The sequence below is a fragment of the Gracilinanus agilis genome, chromosome 3 (genome assembly GCF_016433145.1).
Source record: "Gracilinanus agilis isolate LMUSP501 chromosome 3, AgileGrace, whole genome shotgun sequence".
Taxonomy (NCBI): Eukaryota; Metazoa; Chordata; class Mammalia; order Didelphimorphia; family Didelphidae; genus Gracilinanus; species Gracilinanus agilis.
The window spans coordinates 303774075-303798117 of record NC_058132.1 but is presented as its reverse complement, the minus strand read 5'-3'; the positions used below and the strand labels follow the sequence as shown (position 1 = coordinate 303798117).

At 33.6% G+C, this 24043-nt stretch overlaps 1 protein-coding gene across 1 annotated transcript in view; it reads right to left on the bottom strand.

The window, feature by feature from the left end:
• Positions 1-411: 411 nt before the first annotated feature.
• Positions 412-24043, bottom strand: part of DPP10 (dipeptidyl peptidase like 10) — a 963744-nt gene continuing 940112 nt past the window's right edge. The window contains exons 11-17 of the mRNA XM_044669137.1: positions 12491-12685; positions 11753-11807; positions 5843-5942; positions 5543-5601; positions 5355-5427; positions 3296-3369; positions 412-549 (exon numbers count right to left, since the gene is read on the bottom strand). Coding sequence (XP_044525072.1) covers positions 412-549; positions 3296-3369; positions 5355-5427; positions 5543-5601; positions 5843-5942; positions 11753-11807; positions 12491-12685 — 694 coding nt within the window. The remainder of the gene's footprint in view (positions 550-3295; positions 3370-5354; positions 5428-5542; positions 5602-5842; positions 5943-11752; positions 11808-12490; positions 12686-24043) is intronic.

Below are 24043 nucleotides of genomic sequence, written 5' to 3'. Positions count from 1 at the left end.
CCTTGGGAGATCAAGGACTGTCATATTTAGGATAGGTTGTGCATTAGATGCAAAGATGAAAGTGGTTATCAAAATTAAAATGAGAGTTCCTACTTACAGAACAAATAGGGAGGTAACAGAAGAAAACATGCACTACCCCTACTTTTATGCAAAACTAATTTCTTCCAGGAAACAGTAACCCACACTTGACCTTTCACAAAGGGAAAAAAATTTATCCCCTTGACAACACAGTATGTTTGGATTTTTGTATTCAAATTCCAGTTTATTAGCTCATTGTCTCTTGAGTGTGCTGTTCCAGTGGCCTCTCCTTTAGCTGCCCTTGAACCTCTGCAGAATCTGCAATATTACAGTCATGTTTCAGTTTCATTGAACCTCAAAAGCTCCTTCAGTTCTGTATAAATAAGGTTCCTTCTATTCATCTTCTTCAGGTTCCTGTGGTAACACTGACACTTCTTCCTTTAAACAATCACTGAAGAATCTGAGAATTGTGCTGTAAAGGTGATATTTGCTTTTTTCGGATGCAATATTATGGCCTTCATCTGGATAGACCTAGAAAAGGGAAAAGAAGAAAAAAAGAACTGGTTAAATTAGCTAGGTTTCTATCTTTTTCCTCTACTTTACAAATATTTATAGATCTATTGGATGGTAGCCATGGAGAGGTATGTTCCATTGAGAGTCAACATGACACAGTGAAAGAAATACTGAACTCTAAGTCAGAAAATTTGGATTCAATTTCATCTTTGACAACTATGATCCATGAGATTGGGAAAATGATTTTCCATTTTGGACTTATTTCTTCATCTGTAAGATGGGAATCATAATTCTATTTATCTTACAGGTTTACTTGGAGAAAAAGCACAATGTGAATTTTAATGTCCTATAAAAATATGAGCATCTATTTAAAGAATGAAATTCCCTCAAAGTAAGCTTCATTAGACTGAACCTCCAAGCTGCATCAACACTGGAAATACCAAAAAGATCTAGCCATTATTTTGTTTGTTTCTTTGTCTTGCTTATTTGATTTAGAACTCTATGTATAGGAAAAATAGTGAGGAGTATAATTAAAATAAAGTATATTTTCATAAATTTAGAGCTAAAACAAGCCTGAAAGAACACCTAGTCCATTTAACAAATTCTACAAATCATTTTAGAAATGTAGAAATCAAAGTTCAAGTCAGAAGTGAGTTTCCCAAGACAACACAGATAGAAAATGTCACAGGCAGAACTCAAACCCAGAACCATGACTCTGAAGTCAGGTGTTTTTTTTTTTAAGTACCAGGACACTGCTTCTTAAACTATATAATGCCATTGTCCTCTCACCTCCAAATTTACAGCTTTAGACTTGTGAAAAAAGGAAGACAAAAAGGAAAGCAAAAAAGAAAAAAATACTGATGATATTTATAAAAATCTGAGCAAATAATATGATGAAAGACCAAAGTGAATGCTAAGTGAATGGCACAATATAAATTCATCCATAGTCTCAACACAGAATTAGGACATAAGCTAGAATTTTTTAGGTGGAAGTGACCTTAAAGGCATTCCTCTTTTGGAGCTATGATCAGACATTCTCTTTGACCCACTTTTCTGTGCCCTGCTGGACAGAATATTTGTGAATTTCTCAACCTATGATTTTGAAGATAGAGAAAATAGTCTTCTTTGAGGTTGATTCTTCTGTGCTAGAGGAAGAGTTCTTAACTTGTTTGTGCCCTGGACCCCTTTGGAAATCTGGTAAAGTCTTCTACATTTCTAATAGAATGAAATGTTGAATTTCAGTTAGAATTTAAAATAGTAAGTTCTAGTTTTTCCATCCAAATTCATGAACAACCAGAAATCTACCCATTTAAGAACCCTTAATATATAGTCATTTTTGGAAATGCATTCATTTATCTTAAAAAAGTAGCCTATTTGTTAGGTGAAATAAAATATTTAATCATCAAAACAATATATTCAGAGCAAGAAATTTCTATGTATAAATCCTTTACTACATTCAATAGGGTTGTATTCTCTGAAAAGTTGTTAGGCCACTTATTCCCAAACAGGAATTTATTGACAAGCTATAAAAATATGTACTATAGAAACATGGATAGTGAAAGGACCAAAATTGTGACTCAGACCTCTTTTGTTGTGCTAACTTAAATGGATCATCTTGGTGGATTCATAATAATAAAAAGATAAGCAACATTAAACAGCAGATATTTTTAAAGAGATTTCCTTATACTAGAAATATACTTGATTCATGGAATCTTTGATTCAAAGCTGGAAGGACCATATGACCACAAATTTAACATTGGAAAGGATCTTAGAGTTTATCCTATAATATCCTTACATAAAGACAAAGAATATGACTTCTAAAGAAGTTACCTCACATCATAGAACTAATCAATAACAGCAAAAGAACATTAACTCTTTGGCACCCAGAATGACTTTAGGAGAATATAATAGTACTTATATTTAAGAGTATGAGTTCATAGGGAAAGTAAATAGAAGCAATAAAAATAAAATTTGATATCTACTGTGAAATATATTTTAATATAATTGTTAATTTCAGACAAGAACAATTAAGACAAAATAGAAGTATTCAGAATTCATTAAAGTTCTAATCAGATTCTTCATTATGGAGTGAAGATAATCCTAGGTTCTTCAGTCTTAGGTCAGGAGATCACAAGCTTTGGCAAGTCACATTAACTTGGAAAACATTCATGTAGGAATTCAGTTGTTGACATTACTCTTATTTTCTAAGCAGTTTCTTAGCTACAGCTGGAAAAACTAATTACCAAATTAGCCTTGGTATAGGGAACATATTGACCATAGTAATAGTTGACAATAGACTTATAGTTCTTCAACAAAATCAGCGTAGTTGCAATCTATATCAGAGGAGAGAGTGCTCTCCCTTTAAAAAGCCCTAATACTTCAAATATTAGAATACAACAATTCTTGCTTCACAGTAATCACGATATATCTTCCCTTAATGGTTCTCTGAATTTTATTGTTATGTTCCATGAAAAATATTACTTTATAGAAAAGAAATCCATTCATTGGGATGCAAGTCTGGATATGCACAAAGGCCTAAAAAGATCTTTGCTGCTTAGTGTGATAACTAGATATCTTAATGGATTTGGAGGATCTAAATAGTCCTTATACAATTAAAGAACTTATCAAACCAGTAGAAACCATAAAAGCCCAGTAATGATCAAATAAATATCTGAACATCCATAAAGTGGTAAAGATTATAAGTGGGAAACAATCCAATAAGATCTATTTTAGGAAATTGCATTTATCTGTAGGTTTATCTCACCTGCATAGTATAATTCACACCAGCTTTTATTAAATGCTTGATTAATTCTGCAGAATGTTGGAAATGGACTTTTGCTGTAAAAGAAAAAAAAAAAGCAAATGGATTGAGGACAGCGGCTTCCTGGGTATGGGCCCATGTCATTAGGGATCCTCTATTCTGTAAACTTGGCCTTTGTATGTCTATACCTACCACATTTAAAATGTTGGATACTTGGATTTTCATGAGATATTTGGGGGAGGGATCTTTGAGCTGTGACTTATAAAGAAAACAGCTGCTATAGTAATGCCTTTGCAGTCAGTGCTTGCATACCTCATTTGATTTTTCATTTCATTTATCATTTACAATTATTCACAACATTTTAAAACTACACTAAAATATTTAACATAGCAAATGTTTGTCTCAGTATTAACACAGCATATCCAGTCTCCTATTACTTACATAGGATTACTGGAGCTCAGTCTCATTTAGATAATAGCCTCCTGTATTATTATTTTAAATTAAAAAGAATCCCCCATGTTGTGAATACACAGCAAACTTTCTATTATTCAGGGACTAAATATTTAGTGGGGATTATCCTGGTTATTCCTATTTTCCCCCTCAGTCTTCAGTTCTTCTTTTCCTCTAAACCTAGGGGATGAAAAAATCAGGTCCAATACATTGTGCTACAGAGTCCTAGAGTAGGAATCAGGGCCATTAGTTTTAGTCATTTGTCTTTCACTGAATAATGTCCTCCCCCTCTGAAAGTAATCTCACTTCTTTGGGCCCCTACTTGTATCATCTGGAAAATGATTTTAATAAACTTGCCCCATCAACCCATGGAGTGGTCCAGTATTCATTAAAGATGAATGTGCTTTGAAAAATATAAAACATCATTAATCCCAAAAGGATTATCTTCATTTTTAACATTTTCAATATACTATATATAGTTCAATTTAGTAAGTTTATATTAAGTGACTAATATGTGTGAGGCATTCTGTAATATGCTAGATACTTTAAAAAAATCATCCTTGGCTTCAATTAACTTACAGTCTTCTGGAGGAGGGGGAGGAAATGCAACCATAATAATACCTAAGTTCCTTGACACCTTTATTATTCTATTAAGTGGTTAATCTCACAGAAGCACAAGGTGAGTATGGATTCTTTCTCACATACAGATATATTCATACAAGGGATATATATTTTTTCACAACTCCTGATTAATACTTTTAAACTAGAAAGGAATTTCAAAGTCATCTAGTTTACCATATTCATTTTTACCACTGTGGGAAACTCAGATCCAGAAAGGTCAAGTGATTGTCTGAGATCAAGTGTCTGAACTAGGATCTGATCCTGGGTCCTTCGTCACCAAATATGCCCACTGTAATAACTGCCTCTTGTGGAGAATAGGCAAATTAATTTTGAATTAATAAATAAAGAGCACTGGGTTTAAAATCAGGAAGACTGAATTGTCATCTTATCCTTGATAATACTTAAGTGGGTAATCTCGCACTTCTTTGCATTTAATTTCCATCATCTGTTATATGGTGGTTAAGCTCATAAGGTCATAGATTCACAGCTAGAGGGAACCATGAAGGCTACTGGGCAGATGACCTTAATAAGGCCCAGAGTGGTTAAATGGCTGTGTAATAGTGAATAAAAGGTAGCAAGTGGCAGAGCCTAGGCTGGAGCAATGTCCTCTGACTCTAAATTCTGAATACCATGATGCAAGTCTTTTCAAGTTCTAACATTTATTTTGCATTTTCATTTATTCCATGCTGAGGAACTAGATGAGAAATGCTTTGAAATGATGAAATAACTTTAAATCAATTCAGTATTTACTATCTGTTTTTCTTGTTCGGCTTCCCCAACTTTCCCTCTGCCTCTCTTTTTTATTCCTCTACCTTTTTTTCTTTTTCTTTTCCTTCTTTCTTTTCTCCAGCAACTCTTTCTACCACCATTACCTTAGCCCTAAACCTCACTTTCTGAATACTTACTAAGGCTGCTTCAATAATTCCCTCAAACATACCTGCTTGTATAAAGTTTGTAACCATAAAAGAACTTTAGCCAATGCAATACTTACTATCAGCTGTCCCATGAATTATTAATAAATTTTCCTCTTTTAAGCTGTGAATATTATGTAACACACTGGATGCCTGTAAGAAAAAAATAAATATATACATATAGATACATTTTATATATTTATATATACATATATATGCAATATGACTGAATTTTCAATAGATAGTTTTCTGTTTTCAAATAACTTACTTGGTAAGTACTTTCATCCTTAGATGGCAAACCCAGGTACCTTTCAGCAAAAGCTGAAGCTACAGTAAAGGGAGACAAAAATGAGAGAATGAATTGGGATCTTTCTTATCTTGGAATCCTCAATTATGAGTTTATTTTTCATTTTCATGCTCTGGTGAAGTTGGTTAAATCAGAGAAATGGTAAGCAGCTGAAAACAAGGTTTCATAATGCATAATCATGGAGCTCAGTTGAGCTATACTTCATGAAGATTTTATTAAACTTAATATTTCTCATGAGATAATACTATAGGAAATATTTACCATATAATTTCATATCTGTAATTGGGGCAACAACAGATCCACATTTAAAAATTCTTTCATCAGATTTCAAGATCATTGATGCAATATATCCGCCATAACCCTAGAAAAAAATAAAATATTTTAAGTTTTATTTGTACTTATTATTTTTGAGTAAATTATTCAGAGAATTTTAGAACTGGAAATGACATTAAGAAATCATAGATTCAGTCCTGTACCTAGTACCCCCTCTTTCCAAGCAAAACAGTTTGTACAGAGAATATTTATATTATGTTAAAAGGATTCTCTGAGATTGCTATGTTATACTTTAAATATTTTCTAATGGTTTTTAAATTATCACTGTGTTGGTAGACTTTTAGTAATTAATCTATTTAGTCTATTTTATTTGAATATATTTCTATGTGTATATATTCAGTAGTGATGTTAAATTTCTGCCTTGAGGACTGGATTTGATTTTAGGAAATAGCTAAAAGATTTTCAGAGATGCATTTGATGACTAAGATGATTGACAAATTTGGATAAGGCAATTTGGAATAAAAAAGAAGAAATGATGAAAATAAAATGATGACGCTCCCTTCTTCATTTAGCATATAGACTATCTCTGAAGGTCATTCCCAAGGAACTCGCCACGACTCTGAACAGTGGCATACAGCCTTTCTGCAAAACTTCAGAGAATTCATCATTCACCACAATCTAGGCCTAGTTATATAGTCTTATAAGGTAATAGTTTCGAAGGAAAAAGTGGATTTTATTTGCATGTATGATTTTGTGCAAGTTTGTCTTAAAAATACATATTGCTTTGTATCTCACATTTGACTTTTGAATTTTTCAAATGTATATATGTATAATTTTGTGGAATATAATATTTTAGCATAGAGAGATAATAAAGCTACTAAACTGGAATTTTCACTATAGTGTCTAACTTATATTAAATAAGCACAGATGTCTGGACTGTAAAATACTGCTTTTATTTACTTTTGTCTTGGGAAAAGAATTCCTTTATAAAATAAGTTAATAGCAAAAGTATTTTAAACAAAATCCCTCCAAAATGTATGTTTTTCCTGTGGTTCATTTTAGTTTCCTCAACCAATATAGCTGTATGACTCCACAAAAAAAGAAGTATTGCATATTAAGGTTAGTATATTGACTAGAATTAGGTGCCAAACTCAGGTTTCAAAATACATATTTAAATATTCAGCAAAGCCTATGTTTGTTGGTTGTAATGCAGATGTACTGGACTTTTGGAAAATTGCCCAAATGTCAAGTATGCATGCACAGGTGATTTGATTACTTTTATTCTTAATACTTTGATGGACTTATGATTTCAATGGTGAAAGCATTCTTTCCAGTGAGGCATATCTCAACCCCTCCACACCTATTATCCTGAGTGTCACTTGTCCATGCCCTTCTCTCCCCACAATGAATCTTTCATAAAAGAAAATACTCAAAGAACTGGCAGTTTTACTGCAGGTCAAAGAATAAGAATCTCTTAACTTTAAAAAAATCATGGACCTCTCCAATATGAGTATTTGTTCTTTTAGAGGACTACTACTTGGAGGGAAAGTATAAGAAGCTACTATGAATTCTATGTCACTTAAAAAAAAACAAACACTCGGGGGCAGCTGGGTAGCTCAGTGAAGTGAGAATCAGGCCTAGAGACAGGAGGTCCTAGGTTCAAACCTGGCCTCAGCCACTTCCCAGCTGTGTGACCCTGGGCAAGTCAGTTGACCCCCATTGCCCACCCTTACCAATCTTCCACCTATGAGACAATACACCGAAGTACAAGGGTTTAAAAAAAAACACTCACTTTCCATCTTAGAATCAATACTGTGTATTGATTCCATGGCAGAAGAGTGGTAAGGACTAAGCAGTTGGGTTTAAGTGACTTGCCCAGGGTCAAAGAGCTAGGCAGTGTCTGAGATCATATTTGAACTCAGGACCTCCTGTATCTAGGCCTGGCTCTTAATCTAATGAACCATATAGCTGTATCTCCCAACCCCTTTTTTTTAAAACCCTTACTTTCTTTCTTAGTATCAATTCTAAAAGAGAAGAGTGATAAGGGCTAGGCTTTGGGAGTTAAAAGATTCCCCCAGGATCACAGAATTAGGAAGTGTCTGAGGCGAGATTTGAACTCATGACCTCTTCACTCCAAACATGGCACTCCATCCACTGTACTACCTAGCTGACCCTTCTGTGATACTTTGAAATAAATGTTTACAAACTATACCATTTATATACACTTCAGAATTATTAATAAGCATATGCTTAATATAAAATTTGGGCATATAAAAGGCATATTCATACCTTGTATATTAATTCAGACATTCTCTTTTCCTCCACCTCAAAAAATCACTAGCTTCTAGCAAATTATAACTGAGATACCCTCTCCTAAATGAAGACTTTTATGGACTGTCCTCCTGTTCTACAACGACCATCAGTTTTTTTTTTTAACCCTTACCTTGGAGTCAGTACTGTGTATTGGCTCCAAGGCAGAAGAGTGGTAGGGGCTAGGTAATGGGGGGTTAAGTGACTTGCCCAAGGTCACACAATTCTAAAGACCCTCGAAGCTTACTTTGATGGCCTGTTTCTATAAAAGGCTTTCCCTGATTCCCCCAGCATTAGTGCCATTCCCCCAATTATTCTATCTTTAATTAACATTCATTTATGTAAATAATATTTTCTACCAATAAAATGTGAGTTCTTTGAGGGTTGGAAATGTTTCACTTTTATCTTTATATACTCTACGTAACACACTGAGGGGTACATAAGAGGTGGTTAAAAATACTTATTATATTAAAAGGACATTTCAGATCAGATCAAAGGACTATTCAGAAACTTATAACCAAATGGATCACAATATTTCTACTCCTGCTTTTCCAATTAGTTTCAATTTAAAAGAGAAATATCTTAACTGTTCTGTGATTTTACATGAAAAACTAATCGAGAAGAATAAGCAAAATGACAACTTTTACTTTTCTCTCTTGCCCTCTTAAAGATACCAAATACCTATTTAAAAGAATCAGTGATTTCTTTTTGAAGTTTCAGTATTCTTGCCCATTTTAAAGTTTTTTATTCTGTTGATTATTCTCTCCACTAACTTTCCTGGTACTCTATTATCCTCATTCATCCCCTCTCTCTAAAAGAATATAGATGTAGGAGAAATAATGTTGGAGTCAGGAGACCTAGATTAGAAGAATTGAATAGCTACTCAGCCAAAGATACTTAATCTCTCAGAACAAAAATACTTCCTATAAGATCTTTTATTGCCTCATTTAAAAAGATATTAATAATACTTGCCATCCTACCCAACTCAAAGAGTTGTTAAAGTATTTTATAAACTTTAATGCCTCTCTTCATACATATTATAATTGCTTCTTTTTCTGAATCATTTTCTTCTTTTAATCTACTAAATATATTATTCTACCATCTGTCTTCAAAATTTTATGTCTTTGTCATCTTTTGCTCTTATATCTCTGTAGATGGCTATTTTCTCTTTCTCAATGATCTCATGGTATTCCTGGTATTTAATTGACATCTATTCTTCTACTACTACTACTCTAAATGCCTACTGCTTAGCTTTCCTCCAAATTCTATGTCCACCTTTATTACTAGGTGATGTATATTTCCATTTATAGGTCATATTCTCATTTCTAAATCAATATAGATAAAACTAAACACAATTGTCTCCTTAGACCCTAGTTCCTTCATTATCTTCCCAGTTTTTAAAATTAAAAATATCATTGTTCTCTTTATCATTCACACTTGAATTTTTGAAGGTCACCATGTCAAACTGTATCCTGTAAATCAGTGAACAACCACTATTATTTTCTTTTCCTTTTCCATTTTTTTCCTTTTTGGTAAAGTACAAATTGTATATTTTCTATTATTTTATTAATATCTCAATTTTTTTTTCAAAATCAATCATAAGTTACCTTTAAAATGTTTGACCTTTAACACAGATTTACTTTTCATCATGTCCAGTCATTTTTTCCTGCTTCATTTTCTTGTTGTCACTTGGCTACTAATACTTCCTTACATAGTGAAATGGGTACTAAAAATATACTAAAAATATAGTAGTTTCATCATCACTGTCAATAAGAATAAGTGACTATATAATTATCAAATTATCTCTTTTTTTTCAATTCTATCTATAAGTGGTTTCAGTATTATTTGGATCTCATTTCAAATTAATTTTCTGATTAATTTTCTATTGATTTTGCACTCGAAGAATTAGTTATAAGTTAAGAGTAGATAGATGAAAAAGTCTACTCTTTTAAGAAATATCCACTTAAATGAGATCACAACTTCACTGAAGAATATGATTACTCAAGATGGAAAGAAAGGACAAAGTTCAGAATTTTAACAAAAGTTGATCTACTGGAGAAGGAATTGACAAAACACTCCAGAATCTTTGCAAAGAAAATCTCAGGGACATTATTAAAATACTAAAAGACATGACACAGGAATATAGGCCCTTCAAATTAAAAGTGCCCAGGTTGCAATAGTCCATTGGGTCACCAAGAGTTGACACAACTGAGCTACTGGACAACAATTAAAACTTAGATTTCTGCAATATTTTGGAAGTGCATCTGTACTTTTAAATTGTAACAACTTTTGGTTGCCATGATTGTTTCTCTAACTTATCTAGAAAATATTTTGTTGTCTAAAATAATTTCTGAGATCTTTAGACCTTTTTCTTTTGCTGAATGGCTTGTATCATTTACATTTCTCTACTTGGAGTCATAGTTTTTATTTTAATTGTCTTTTCTATTTTTGAGTGGATATCCCATCTAAACTGTTTGTTGAAACTACAAATGACGCCATGTTTTTATGTTGATTCTTTATTCTAAGACAGTTCTTAGTAAAAAACAGAATCATGGACTTAGAGCACTAAATTTCTCAATATATAGTTGAAAAACAGGCCTAGAGAGGTTAAGTGATCTGCCCAAACTTGTATAGTAAAGTAAGTGGGAGAACTCTTTCCTGTATACTAATAATTCCTCTCTTGGCTTTTGTGCTTTATAGGAAGTGATCTTGCTGCACACAGATAGCTATTTCTTAAGTAAATGCTAAATAAAACATGTATTTCCTTTTCTATTCCAGATATGGTTAATTTTCTATTTTATGAGTCATCATCTTAAGATGTTCATATTATTTCTCTATTAAAATATATTTAATAGCTTATTTTTAGAGAAAAAACCCTGACTTATTATTTCATTAAAGGTTTTTTTTATCATCTAGCATGATGGTACATTTATCATATTATCACACTTTTATTCTTTTCCAAAGAAACTTTACTCCACTGAGATTTGTCTAATCATTAACTACCAAATACATCGGAAGCAATGCCAGCTCTGTGCTTTTGCATATGACTTACACTTCTCATCTTACATCAAGTCTTATTTTTTCCTTAGAACCTTTGTAAACTTCTCTGGTACAAAGATCTTGATTTTTTTCAATGACTTCTTACAATTTTCAGTCTATACTAATCATTTGCTATTTACTATATAATGCTTTAGAATGAAAGTTACTTTTTTATCTTAGTTTATTTGAAGATATAGAGTAAATCTTATTTTTCTTTTTATCTCTGTTCCCTTCAGTATACAAATGGCAGTAGATAAGTGAACTATGGATTACATATGCACACATATACAAGTGCACACACACATACATATATTGTTTTTATAGTGAAGAGGGGAAGATGCAAAACACTTTTGAGCATATTAAAAGTTTTATATATTTTTTCTAGTAGATAATTTTTCTCTACAGAGTACATATCACATGCCATTAAGTGTTTAATGATTTGAGAATTACAAAAACGTAGGATATAGAATATATATGTATATATTTTATATATTTATGGATATATATGTTTATATATAAATTCATTAATTTAATATTTTTTCTCTTTACCTTTCCATATATGCTTAGTCTTTTGGAGTCAATGTATGGCTGCTTCAGTAAAAACCTAGAATGGAAAAGAAAAAAAATACATCTTAATGAGTCAAATGTGGAAGAGTCTCATCTATAACTCAGCACTGAAATTCTATATAAAAATTCTCAATGGGCTAATTATTGGGACTCAGTTTTAGTAAAATATTCTGAATTATAATTGGCTTCTAATGGCTTTGCATAGCCTGGATCCAGCTTAAATTTGGAATTTTTGCTTTCACGATTCCTTACATAAATCCTTGACTCCAACCAGACTAGTGAACTAGTTACTTTTTCCCCTTTTACTCTGTTTTATTAGGCCACATTTACACAACACAGGATAGCACATTGGAATGACAGGGACTCTATTGAATTTGAAATGTGTATACAATTTCCCTGGATAATTCAGAACTGAAAACATAAATGGAGCTTTGTACATAATAAGATCCCTATGGCAATGTTAATATTTACAAAGAGATTCTATTTCAAGTGGTGAGATAAGATTCTACTCTCTCCACTCCCCTATAGGCTTGTGGGATTATTTGCATAAAATGCTAAAAATTACACCAGGATACTTTTAACTAATCACCAAGTAAGCATAGAAAAATTAGATTTTTCAGCATTTGAACAACATGACAGCAGAATGGACGGGTTCATTAGTACTATGTATATTAATTCTGTTATCATAGAGAAACAGAAGGAGAATAAGCAGATACTTACTTCACAGCTGTTATTTGGTCCTTTACTTCTACAGAGCCCAGGCTACGGTGAACCTCTTGCAAAATCTTCAGCCCCTGAAACCCACTCCCTCTGCCATCAAATCGGGCCACAATGACATTGTCCGAATCTACAAGTACTGAATCCCAGTCAATGTGAAACTTATCTGTTACCAACTGACTTCCTGGTGCTTCATCACTACAAAGACGAAAACATCACATACAAACAAGGACTATCGAAAAAGGAAGGGAAACTCCAGTTCAACAAGATAGTCATTAGCATTAGTGTCAGGGTGCAGAGAAACATACAAACTATTTAAATGATTCTTAATCTGGGCAAGAAACACACAGAAGCCGAAGCCATTTTATTTTTTAATTCAGAATGAAAACTCCAGGATTTCATCATGTGAAGAAAAAACAAATACTCTTGGAGACTAGACATCAAATTGAATTTAATTCATCTTGGCAGCAGGGAAAATCAACAACAACATCGTTTTTCATAGCTTTTACTAAACCTGATTGTCAATTTGATAGATATATCTAAATTTATCGAATTTCTTCTGGGAAATAAGGCATAAACATATCTTGAGATCTTATATAGAAGAAGAAAAGTCATATTAGAGAACAGAAGTAATATAGTAAATTTGTAATAACATAACAGGGAATACATAACTCCAGAGAACATTGCATTCACAAAGAATTACTGCATTAATATGTCATGGATTGTTTTTGGTTGAAGAAGGACATTAAGAAGACTTTAAACAAATATTGAGCAACATTCTTTTTCATCTTCAAAGTGAATTGCAGGAAAGGGAAGCTGGTACATATGATCATTTAAATGGCCTAGATAAATATTTGGAAAATAAAAGGTAAAGACAAAAATCAAATTCTAGAGTATGAGTAACCTTCTAAGTAGACAAAACATTACATACAATTTGAAAATATTGTTTTATGAAGGAATTTATGAGTTGCTATTCATCCTCCCACCTCAGAATAGTCCAGAGGTTAGAAGACAAATTGTCATGGAGTTATATGAAATACTGTTATGTAAAAGTGTCTAAGTATCACATTATCTCAAAACATTTTCTCTGTTGACTCCCATAATGGATTTTCAATTAACTAATTGGGGAGTGATAAGAATTAAAGGCACATATTAAAGAGCCAATGTATTACTGAGATCTATCTTTGATATTTTCTGCCACTATGACCTAGGGTGAATTACTTTACTTGTTTGTGTCTATTTCCTAATCTGCAAAATAAGGGGATTAGACTAGATCAAGTTTACTTAATGGGAAGTCTATGGGGCAGTAAGGAGTCAGTGAATAGAATTCTGGTTATCTCTGAACTTGCATGAATTTTCTATTTATAATTTATCATTTCTTCTAATTATGAATGTAGACAACAAAAAAATTAATCTGAAAAGGGGTCCATAGGATTCACTAGGGGTCAGTGACACAAAAAACATCAAGAACCCCTAAAATAGATAAAATTTAAATATTCTAAGGTTTTTTTTTATTGCAGGAAAAGTGCCTATTTTGCCATCTGGTAGATGAAAGACATTGCAAAATATAAATACAAAAAAAGGTTCTGAATGAATGGTAACCTGTAGCACTGTAACTATAATACCCAAAAGAATCTGAAGAATGGTTGAAAAGAGTTAAAATTTCAATGATAAATTCAGCCCATTAATAAAGGTTAGCTCCTTCATTATCTGTATGGGCTTACTGTCACTTGGGCAGGGGAAAGTTTCTTAGAAACTTTGGTGTCAAAATTCAGACCCAAAATCAACTATGGGAGATGTGAGAATCTTTCCTCATTTTTTTTTCATTCTATTTTCCCTCCTCAACAAATATCAATCTTAAAACTCTCAGAGCCTCAAATAAGAGGTAACACATGCATATTTATATCCTTATTTTAAAAGCCCTAGAACTTACAATGATGATTATTATTCACATTTCTATGAGTAGTCCTAAGTCACCAAGATCTTTTTTCCATTAAAGACTTTAGGTTAAATTGGTTTATTGGATCTACCTAGAGGTGATGGCTAAGACACAAACATTTTCATGTCATATACGGGGTGGGGAGTGAAAGTTCCCAAGTATATAATACTTTGGGGAAATAATAGCTCTGGGGCATAGTAGAGAAAGATAGGTTTTGGCTTTACAACTTAATGGGGTAAGTAGGCATTATCAAATGAGGGTGGGCATCACTGACTTGAAAACTAGGGCATTTTCCATATGCTTTATATTTGTGCTTATGATCAAGAGTCATCTACATTGTAGAACATGTGCAATAAATGTAGAAAAGAAAAAATAATTAAGGGGGCTGTAAAAATGGTCTCTTCATAACTTTTAGAGAGATACTCTCATAAGCATGAGAAAAAAATAATACAAGTTGTTAGCTCAATTAAGGGCTTTAACAACTTGAAGATATATAAATGTGAGTGTGTAAGAGTAGTGTGCAAAGATAGAAACCTTTCCTTTCCATCTGGGCTTGAAGGGGCTAACCACAGTGGTTGCTCTCATTTTGAGTACTGGCATCAGTTGCCTGATAATATTGCAAAATACCTCATTAATTCTAAGGGTATTATTTTCTAATTTACATGTGACTCACTGAAAGTTTAAGATGTCTCACAGTGCTTACAGGAGTTCACAGCTAAGTTATTTTTGGATGGAATGTAAATAAGTTACAGACACTCTTCTTTGTGTCTGTCAGGCACACAAATTAGTTTATTAAATGCAAAATGAAGTACATTTTCCAGACTTATGATTAGGAAATAATGGTACAGTTTGCTAGCCAATGAATCTCAGACCCTGCCCCATGTCAGAAACATGCAAGAGAAAAATAATGTGCCTTTGTATTAAAAAAAAACCTCCAATGCTTAAAATTATCATCTCCAATCCCTAAAGACCTCCAGGTCTTTAATGTTAGACTTCAAAGTGAGGTCAAACCCATGTCTATCAACTAATTCCAAGTACTTTTTGCTATCTAATTATTTGTGATACATTATTTTTAATACACTTCATTGGAGTGGCTGTTTGGAAGGTAATAATTTCTTCTTTTTTTAAAGCCTTACCTTCCATCTTGGAATCAGTACTATATGGGCTCCTAGGCAGAAAAATGGTAAGGGTAGGCAATGGAGGTCAAGTGACTTTCCCAGGTTCACAGCTGGGAAGTGTCTAAGGCCAGATTGGAACCTAGGGCCTCCTGTCTCTAGGCTTGGCTCTCAAACCACTGAGCTACCCAGCTGTCCCTGGGAGGTAATAATTTCTTAAAGGTCAATGATTTTTTTTAAAGAAAGACTATATCCTGTTAAACCACAAATATACTTTACTGTTACTTTACTGAGTTCACATACAGGCACAGCAAGAAAGACAAAATAACTTTTCAAAGGAAGCTAACAAATTACATATAGTCGGTAAAATAACTTTTAAAATAAGTATGAGATATAACATGATTGGTCTTCACAAAGAGAACCAGATTATGGATGAGTGGATAAGTAAGGGAATAGAATCTCAGAAGGAAAAAAAGATGAACATACAGATGTCACAACATCTAATGATCTTTAATTTTGGCAGTTTTGTCTCCCAATAATGATGAAAAGAATAACTGAAATTTACATGATTCTTTATGGCTCAGTCAACAAGCATTTAAGCACTTACTATAAAACAGGCATTGTGCTAGGTCCTGGGATATAAAGAAAGTAAAAAAAATAAAACCTACCCTTGAGGAGCTCATATTCTATTGGGGGAGAAAAAAACCAAATACATACAAGTTGTCAACAAAGTTAAAAAAGCACTTTACATGTTTAATATGATATATTCCTCACCATAACTCTATGAGATAGAGAAAGATGGTTCAATGGCTAAAATTTAGTAGTCAGGAAGACGAGTTTCATTTGGTCTCCAAAACTTACTAGTTGTGTAGCCTTGGATAATTCCCTTAACTTTTGTCTCTCTCTCTTTACTCAACTTTAAAATGGAGATAATAATGATACCTACCAGAGATGTTGTGGGTATAAAATAAAATAAAATATTGACAACCTAGTTTGCAAACCTTAAAGTATTCTACAAATGAAGCTATTATTATCATTATTGATTATCATCTCGCATTTATTTTGTATAGACCTACATATCATCAGAGATTCTAACGTGAGACAAATGGTCACCTTTAATTTTTCCCTTGTAAATTAAAAAAAATCTGCATTTCTCTCACAGGCTTTTTTCTATATGTCTCCTTCATTCACTTAAATCTTCCTTTTGCTTTTTCTTTTTCCTTTCATACATCTAGAATATTCAGTGTAAGAGGGGGCCTACCCTAAGATTGGAAGTATTCCATGTTCAGTTTCTATTTAATATAAGAAAGGGAAAAATAAATTTTCCTCCCCTTTTCTTCTCTTCTCACCTCAAATTTTAAGTTCTTTCTTGAGTAAAAGAAATGAAATAGCAATGTTAATAAATGTCTCACTTACAGATTTTAAATCACTATTAGAAGGTAAGGTCCTTGAAGTTCACTTACATCTGTGAAAGTATCAAATTTGAGGGGATAAGAAATTGGACATTTATCCATAATGTAAAATTTTTTTTTTAAAAAAAGGGCAGGTATAAGGATTGTACCTGTCATCTCACAGATATGAGAAAATCCTACATGAGAAATCTATCAATTAACACCCCCACATACCATTTCAAATTGGAACATTTCCTTCATTATCTAGTGCTAGGGAGATCCTACAGCACTGGAAAGACTTTGGTAAACTAAGAAAGGATAAAAATCTAGATTGTGGGTATGTGTATTTGTAAGGATGTGTGTAAGCTTTATTGATGGCTGACATGATGACTTGACAATGTCCTTTAATTACTGAAAGAACATGAGGAATGGTGTACTATGAACACTAAATTAAGAAACCTGAATTCTAATCCCACAGTTAGAAAAAATTAGCTATGTAAGCTTGACCCTTAGTGAGATTTGACTTGACTTGACTGTGATTTGTTTTCCTGATTTATAAAATAATAAGTAAATAAGATTATCTTAAGAAACTGTAATGTCTTAACATCTTAAATATCTCTATGTTTCACAACATATGCATATACACTCAATGTGAAGTCCATTCCAATGTGTTTTTTTTTCCATTTAGGGCAAATATTTTGTATATTGCCATTCTAAAATTGATTTTGAGTAGCTCCTCATTAGAATCTTCCCAAATTCAGCTTCAAAATGATTTCTAATCTTCTTCAACTATTAAAAATTATATTTTTGCAATCTCAGCAATTTAATACAATGGGTAGTTCTATTAGATAAAATGGATATATCCAATCAAACCTCAACTCCCACCTTCATTCAAAAATAAATGTTAGGTCTTCCTGGTTAAGATGGCGGCAGAGTAAAAAGCAGCTGCTTAAACTCTCCTAATCGAAACATATAAGACTCCTCAAGAAGACATAAAAACAAATCCAGAGGAGCAAATGGACCCCACAATAGGGTGCAGCATTGGAGGTACATAGAATTGGGGCATTTCCATGCTATGAAGGGGTGAAACAGCTCTCACTAAAATGAGAGCTGAGCAAAACCCTCCCCCACCCCATACCACCTAAAGTGCCAAATTAATCACACAAGAGTTAGAGCAAGTTTGAGGCATGCATTAAGTCCTTGGCAGCTACCTGCAGTCACCAGGGCCTGCTCCTGAGAGCAGCAAGACTTAAGACACCAAGAGGCTAAAGAACACACAGACTATGAACACAGACCATCAGTGCAGGCACAAGTGAGGGCGTGGACGCAAGTTCAGACACAGATCTTGAACTCAGGTGAGGACTCAGATTTTGAGCAAAGAAGTGGACCTTGAATAGGGACCCAGTGCAGAGGGGTACACAATTGGGGAAGCAGCACCCCGAGACTTTTAAAGGAGCCTCAGGCAGAGGAACAAGCAAGAGGACCACCAGGAGGCTTGACCATGAGAACAGTTATACCTGAAACATCAGGAGCCTAAAGAGTGCAGACAGACCCTGAGTGTGAGGATAAACCTGATCAGGCTCAGGGCTAACAATAGCAAGCCAGAGACAAGAACCCCAAAAGAGAAAGATAATCAAGAAGAAATCTGTAACACTCAACAACTTTTAAACAGAGAAAATCCAGACAACAAAGCAAACAGCAGAGGAGTACAAACAAGTAATCATATCCAAACTTTCCCAAAATAATGAAAACTGGCCACAAGCTATTGAAGAGTTCAAATCTGACATGATAAGAAAGATGGAAGAGATCTGGCAAGAAAATAACTGTTTAAAGGCAGAATTTTGCAATTTGAAAGTGAGGCTCAGAAATCAAATGAAGTGTTAAGCAAATTGAACACCAGAAATAACCAGATTGAAAAGGAAAACCAGTCCCTAAAGGCTACAATTGAGCAATTCGAAGCTAATGATCTATCAAGACAACAAGAACAAATAAAACAAAGTCAAAAGACTGATAAAATAGAAGGAAACAAGAAATATCTCAATGAGAAAGTGACAGACCAAGAAAACAGGTCTAGAAGAGACAAACTGAGAATCATTGTCCTTCATGAAAAAGCAGAAATAGAAATTTGGACTCCATACTAAAAGAAATTATTCAGCAAAATTGCCCTGAAGTTCTACAACAAGAGGGAAATATAGACATTGAAAGGATCCATAGATCACCCTCTACACTAGACCCAGAAAAGACAACCCCCAGGAATATGATAGCCAAATTCAAGAGCTTCCAAGTAAAAGAAAAAATCTTACAAGAAGCTAGAAAGAGACAATTCAAATATCAAGGAGCAACAATCAGAATCACACAGGATCTGGCAGCCTCCACACTAAAAGATCACAAGGCTTGGAATATGATATTCAGAAAGGCAAGAGAACTAGAACTGGGTCTACAACCAAGGATCAGCTACCCATCAAAACTAACTATATACTTCCAGGGGAAAGTATGGGCATTCAACAAGATAGAAGATTTCCAAATATTTGACCAGAAAAGACCAGGACTAAATGGAAAGTTTGATATCCAACCACAAAAATCAAGAGAAACATGAAAAGGTAAATAAGAAACAGAGAGGAAAGAAAGAAAACTCATATTTTTAAAATTTGCCTCTTTAAGGGCTTCAATATGATCTAATTATTTGCATACCTATTTGGAGAAATGTTATGTATAACTCTGTAAGAAACTCTATTCACTATTATAGTATTGACTATTATAGTAATTAGAAGAATTATTCATAGGGAGATGTTGGAATACTAAATGGTCTAAGATGATATGGGGGTGGGAAAGAGGGAGGTGACTACTAGAGGACACCAAGAGAAACTTGAATGAATAAAAAAATAGGATATTCTATTATACAAAAAGAGGGCATGGGAAGGGGAAGGGATGAAAACTATTATAAGAAGGAGAGGAAGAGAGCATTAAGAGGTAATATTTAAACCTTACTCTCAGTGTAATTAACCATGAGAGGTAAGAGTAGCTTTATCCATTGGGATACAAAACTCTATCTAACCTTACTGAGAAAGTCAGAAGGGATAAACCAAGGGGAGCAGGGGAGTAAGGAGGTCAAAAAAGGGAGGGAAGGAGAGGGGGAAGGGAATTCATTAGGCCTTGAAAATAAAAAGAGAGGAATAATAATGGAGGGTGTAGAAAGGGAAGTAAATCAAGGGAGGGGACAAGGGTTACTGGTTTAAAACAAAGCACTGGTTTAAAAGGAAATAGTGTAAGAAGAAGGGGTAGAACTAGGAGAGGATACCAAAATGTTGGGGAATACACAACTGATAATTGTAACTCTGAATGTGAATGGGATGAACTCGCCCATAAAAAGGAAGCAAATAGCAGAGTGGATCAGAAACAAAAATCCTTCCATATGTTGTCTACAAGAAACACATATGAGGCCAGTGGACATACAATGTTTTAAGGTAAAGGGCTTGAGCAAAATCCTTTCGGCCTTAAATGAGAAAAAGAAGGCAGGAGTGGCAATTATGATTTCTGACAAAGCCAAAGTAAAAATGTATATGATTAAAAAAGACAGGGAAGGTCATTACATCCTGATCAAGTCAGTATAGATAATGAGGAAATAACATTGCTCAATATATATGAACCAAATGGCATAGCAACCAGATTCATAAAGGAGAAACTGGCAGAGCTCAAAAAGGAAATAGATAATAAAGCCATACTAGTAGGAGATCTAAATATCCCTCTTTCAGATCTAGATAAATCAAACCAAAAAATAAATAAGAAAGAGGTAAGAGAGATAAATGAAGTCCTAGAAAAATTAGATTAAAAAATATGTGGAGAAAAATAAATAGGAACAAAAAAGAATACACCTTTTCAGCTGCAAATGGTACATTCACAAAGATTGACCATGTAATAGGGCATAGAAACATTGCAAACAAATGCAAAAGAGCAGAAATAATAAATGTAACCTTCTCAGCCCATAATGCAATAAAAATAATAATTAGTAAGAGCACCTGGACAGGCAAATCAAAAACTAATTGAAAATTAAATAACATGATTCTCCAAAACCAATTAGTCAAAGAAAAAATCATAGAAACAATCAACAATTTCATTGATGAGAATGACAACAATGAGACATCCTACCAAACTCTTTGGGATGCAGCCAAGGCAGTACTCAGGGGGAAATTTATATCCTTGAGTGCACATATTAACAAATTAGGGAGGGCAGACAGAGATTAATGAATTGGGCATGCAACTTAAAAAATTAGAAAGCTAGCAAATTAAAAATCCCCAGATGAAATCTAAATGAGATATACTAAAAATCATGGGAGAAATTAATAAAATTGAAAGTAAAAGAACTATTGAATTAATAAATAAGACTAGAGGCTGGATCATCCTCCATGATGAGGTGGGATTTATACAAGGAATGCAGGGATGGTTCAGCATTAGGAAAACCATCCACATAATTGACCATATCAACAATTTAACAAATAAAAATCACATGATTATCTCAATGGATGCTGAAAAACCTTTGACAAAATTCAGCACCCATTCCTATTGAAAACCCTGGAAAGTATAGGAATAGAAGGACCTTTCCTAAAAATAATAAACATTATATATCTAAAACTATCAACAAGCATCATATGCAATGGGGATAAATTAGAAGCCTTTCCACAAATATCAGGAGTGAAACAAGGATGCCCATTATCTCCTCTATTATTTAACATTGTACTAGAAACACTAGCAGAAGCAATTAGAGAAGAAAAAGAAATTGAAGGTATAAAAATAGGCAATGAGGAGACTAAGCTATCACTCTTTGCAGATTATATGATGGTACACTTAAAAAATCCTAGAGAATCAACTAAGAAGATTGTAGAAATAATCAACAACTTTAGCAAAGTTGCAGGATACAAAATAAATACACATAAATCATCAGCATTTCTATGTATTTCCAACACTTCACAGCAGCAAGAAGTAGAAAGAGAAACACTATTTAAAATCACCTTAGATAATATAAAATACTTAGGAATCTATCTACCAAAACAAACACAGGAATTATATGAAAACAACTACAAAACACTTTCTAAACAAAACTAGATCTAAACCTTTTGAAAAATATTGATTGCTCATGGGTAGGACGAGCTAACATAATAAAAATGACCATTCTACCCAAATTAATTTACCTATTTAGCACCATACCTATCAAACTACCAAAAAACTTTTTTTACTGAATTGCAAAAAACTATAACAAAGTTCATCTGGAATAACAACATCAAGAATATCAAGGGAAATAATGAAAAAAATGTGAAGGAAGGGGGCCTAGCAGTACCAGATATTAAACTGTACTATAAAGCAGCGGTCATCAAAACAGTATCGTACTGACTAAGAGTCAGAAGGGAGGATCAGTGGATTAGACTTGGGGTAAGTGACATTAGCAAGATAGTGTATGATAAAGAAATCAAAAGTATCAATAAGCACATGAGAAAGTGTTCTAAATCTCTAATAATTAGAGAAATTCAAATCAAAACAACTCTGAGATATCACCTCATGCCTAGGAGATTGGCTAAAATGAACGAAGGGGAGAGTAATGAATGCTGGAGGGGATGTGGCAAAATTGGGACATTAATGCATTGCTGGTGGAGTTGTGAACTGATTGAACCATTCTGGCTGGCAATTTAGAACTATGCTCAAAGGGCTATAAAAGAATGCCTGCCCTTTGATCCAGCCATACCATTTTGGGTTTGTACCCCAAAGAGATCATACATAACTAGACTTGTACGAAAATATTTATAGCTGCACTTTTTGTGGTTGCAAAAAACTGGAAAACGAGAGTATGCCTTCAATTGGCGAATGGCTGAACAAATTGTGGTAGATGCTGGTGATGGAATACTATTGTGCTCAAATGAATAATAAACTGGAGGAATTCCATGGGAATAATAAACATGAGGAATTCCAAAGACCTCCAGGAATTGAAGCACAGTGAAAGGAGCAGAGCCAGAAGAACATTGTACTCAGAGACCAATACATTGTGGTAAAATAGAATGTAATCAACTTCTGTACTAGCAGCAATGCAATGACCCAGAACAATTCTGAGGGATTTATGGAAAAGAAAGCTACCCACATTTAGAGGAAGAACTACAGGAGGGGAATCAGAAGAAACAACTGCTTGAACACATGAGTTGAGGCGGACATGATTGGGGATGTAGACTTGAAACTACCACACCAATGCAACTATCAACAATTTGGAAATAGGTCTTAATCAATGACACACGTTAAAACCAGTGGAAATACGCATTAGCCATGGGGGGATCTGAGGGGGAATTTGGGGGTGTGAATGGGAAAGTAAGAGCATTAAATATGTAACCATGTTAACTTTTCTAAAAAATAAATATTAATAAATGTTAAAAAAATGTTGGTGTTTTTACCTCATTTTATTGATTTTAGGGTTTGCTCCTTGACTCAGATTTTATAGTATTTGGTTTGTCTGTAGTGATACAGCTTATATTACAGATGAGGACCTGAGGCATAAAGGATTAAGTCACTTGTCCAGGGTCACACGGCCAGTTGAGTGTCTAAGTCCAGGTTTGAACTCATAAAGATGAGTCTTCCTGCTTCAAGGCTCTGCACTCTATCCAATATACTACCTTGCTGCCCTGTATTATTATATACATACACATATAAACCTTACAGTGATCCTTTGTGGAGGGTGTTATTATTATTCTCATTAAAAAAAAAGAAACAGGGAAGAGAAAAGCTGAAAAACTTACAAAGGTTCATGCAGTTAGTAAATTTCCAAGGATGGATTTTTATCTTCTTCTTTCTATCTACAACCACATTATCTCTGGATGAAAAGCTTCAAAAGAGGCAAATGAACTGCCTTTCCATTATATATAGTACAGGAGCTCTAGCAACTACTGATGAGAAAGGAGATAATTCTCCCCTTTTTCCCTGGGACTAAAACTCTTCTTTCCTGAGCACATAACTTCCAAAGGGAGGCCATGTCTTAGGATAGAATCTAGAAGTATGTGAGGGAATATAAAGAGAATAGAAGGCAGGATGATTTTGTAATTATTATAAGACTCTCAGAAAGCCTATCTTTCAGCTCATA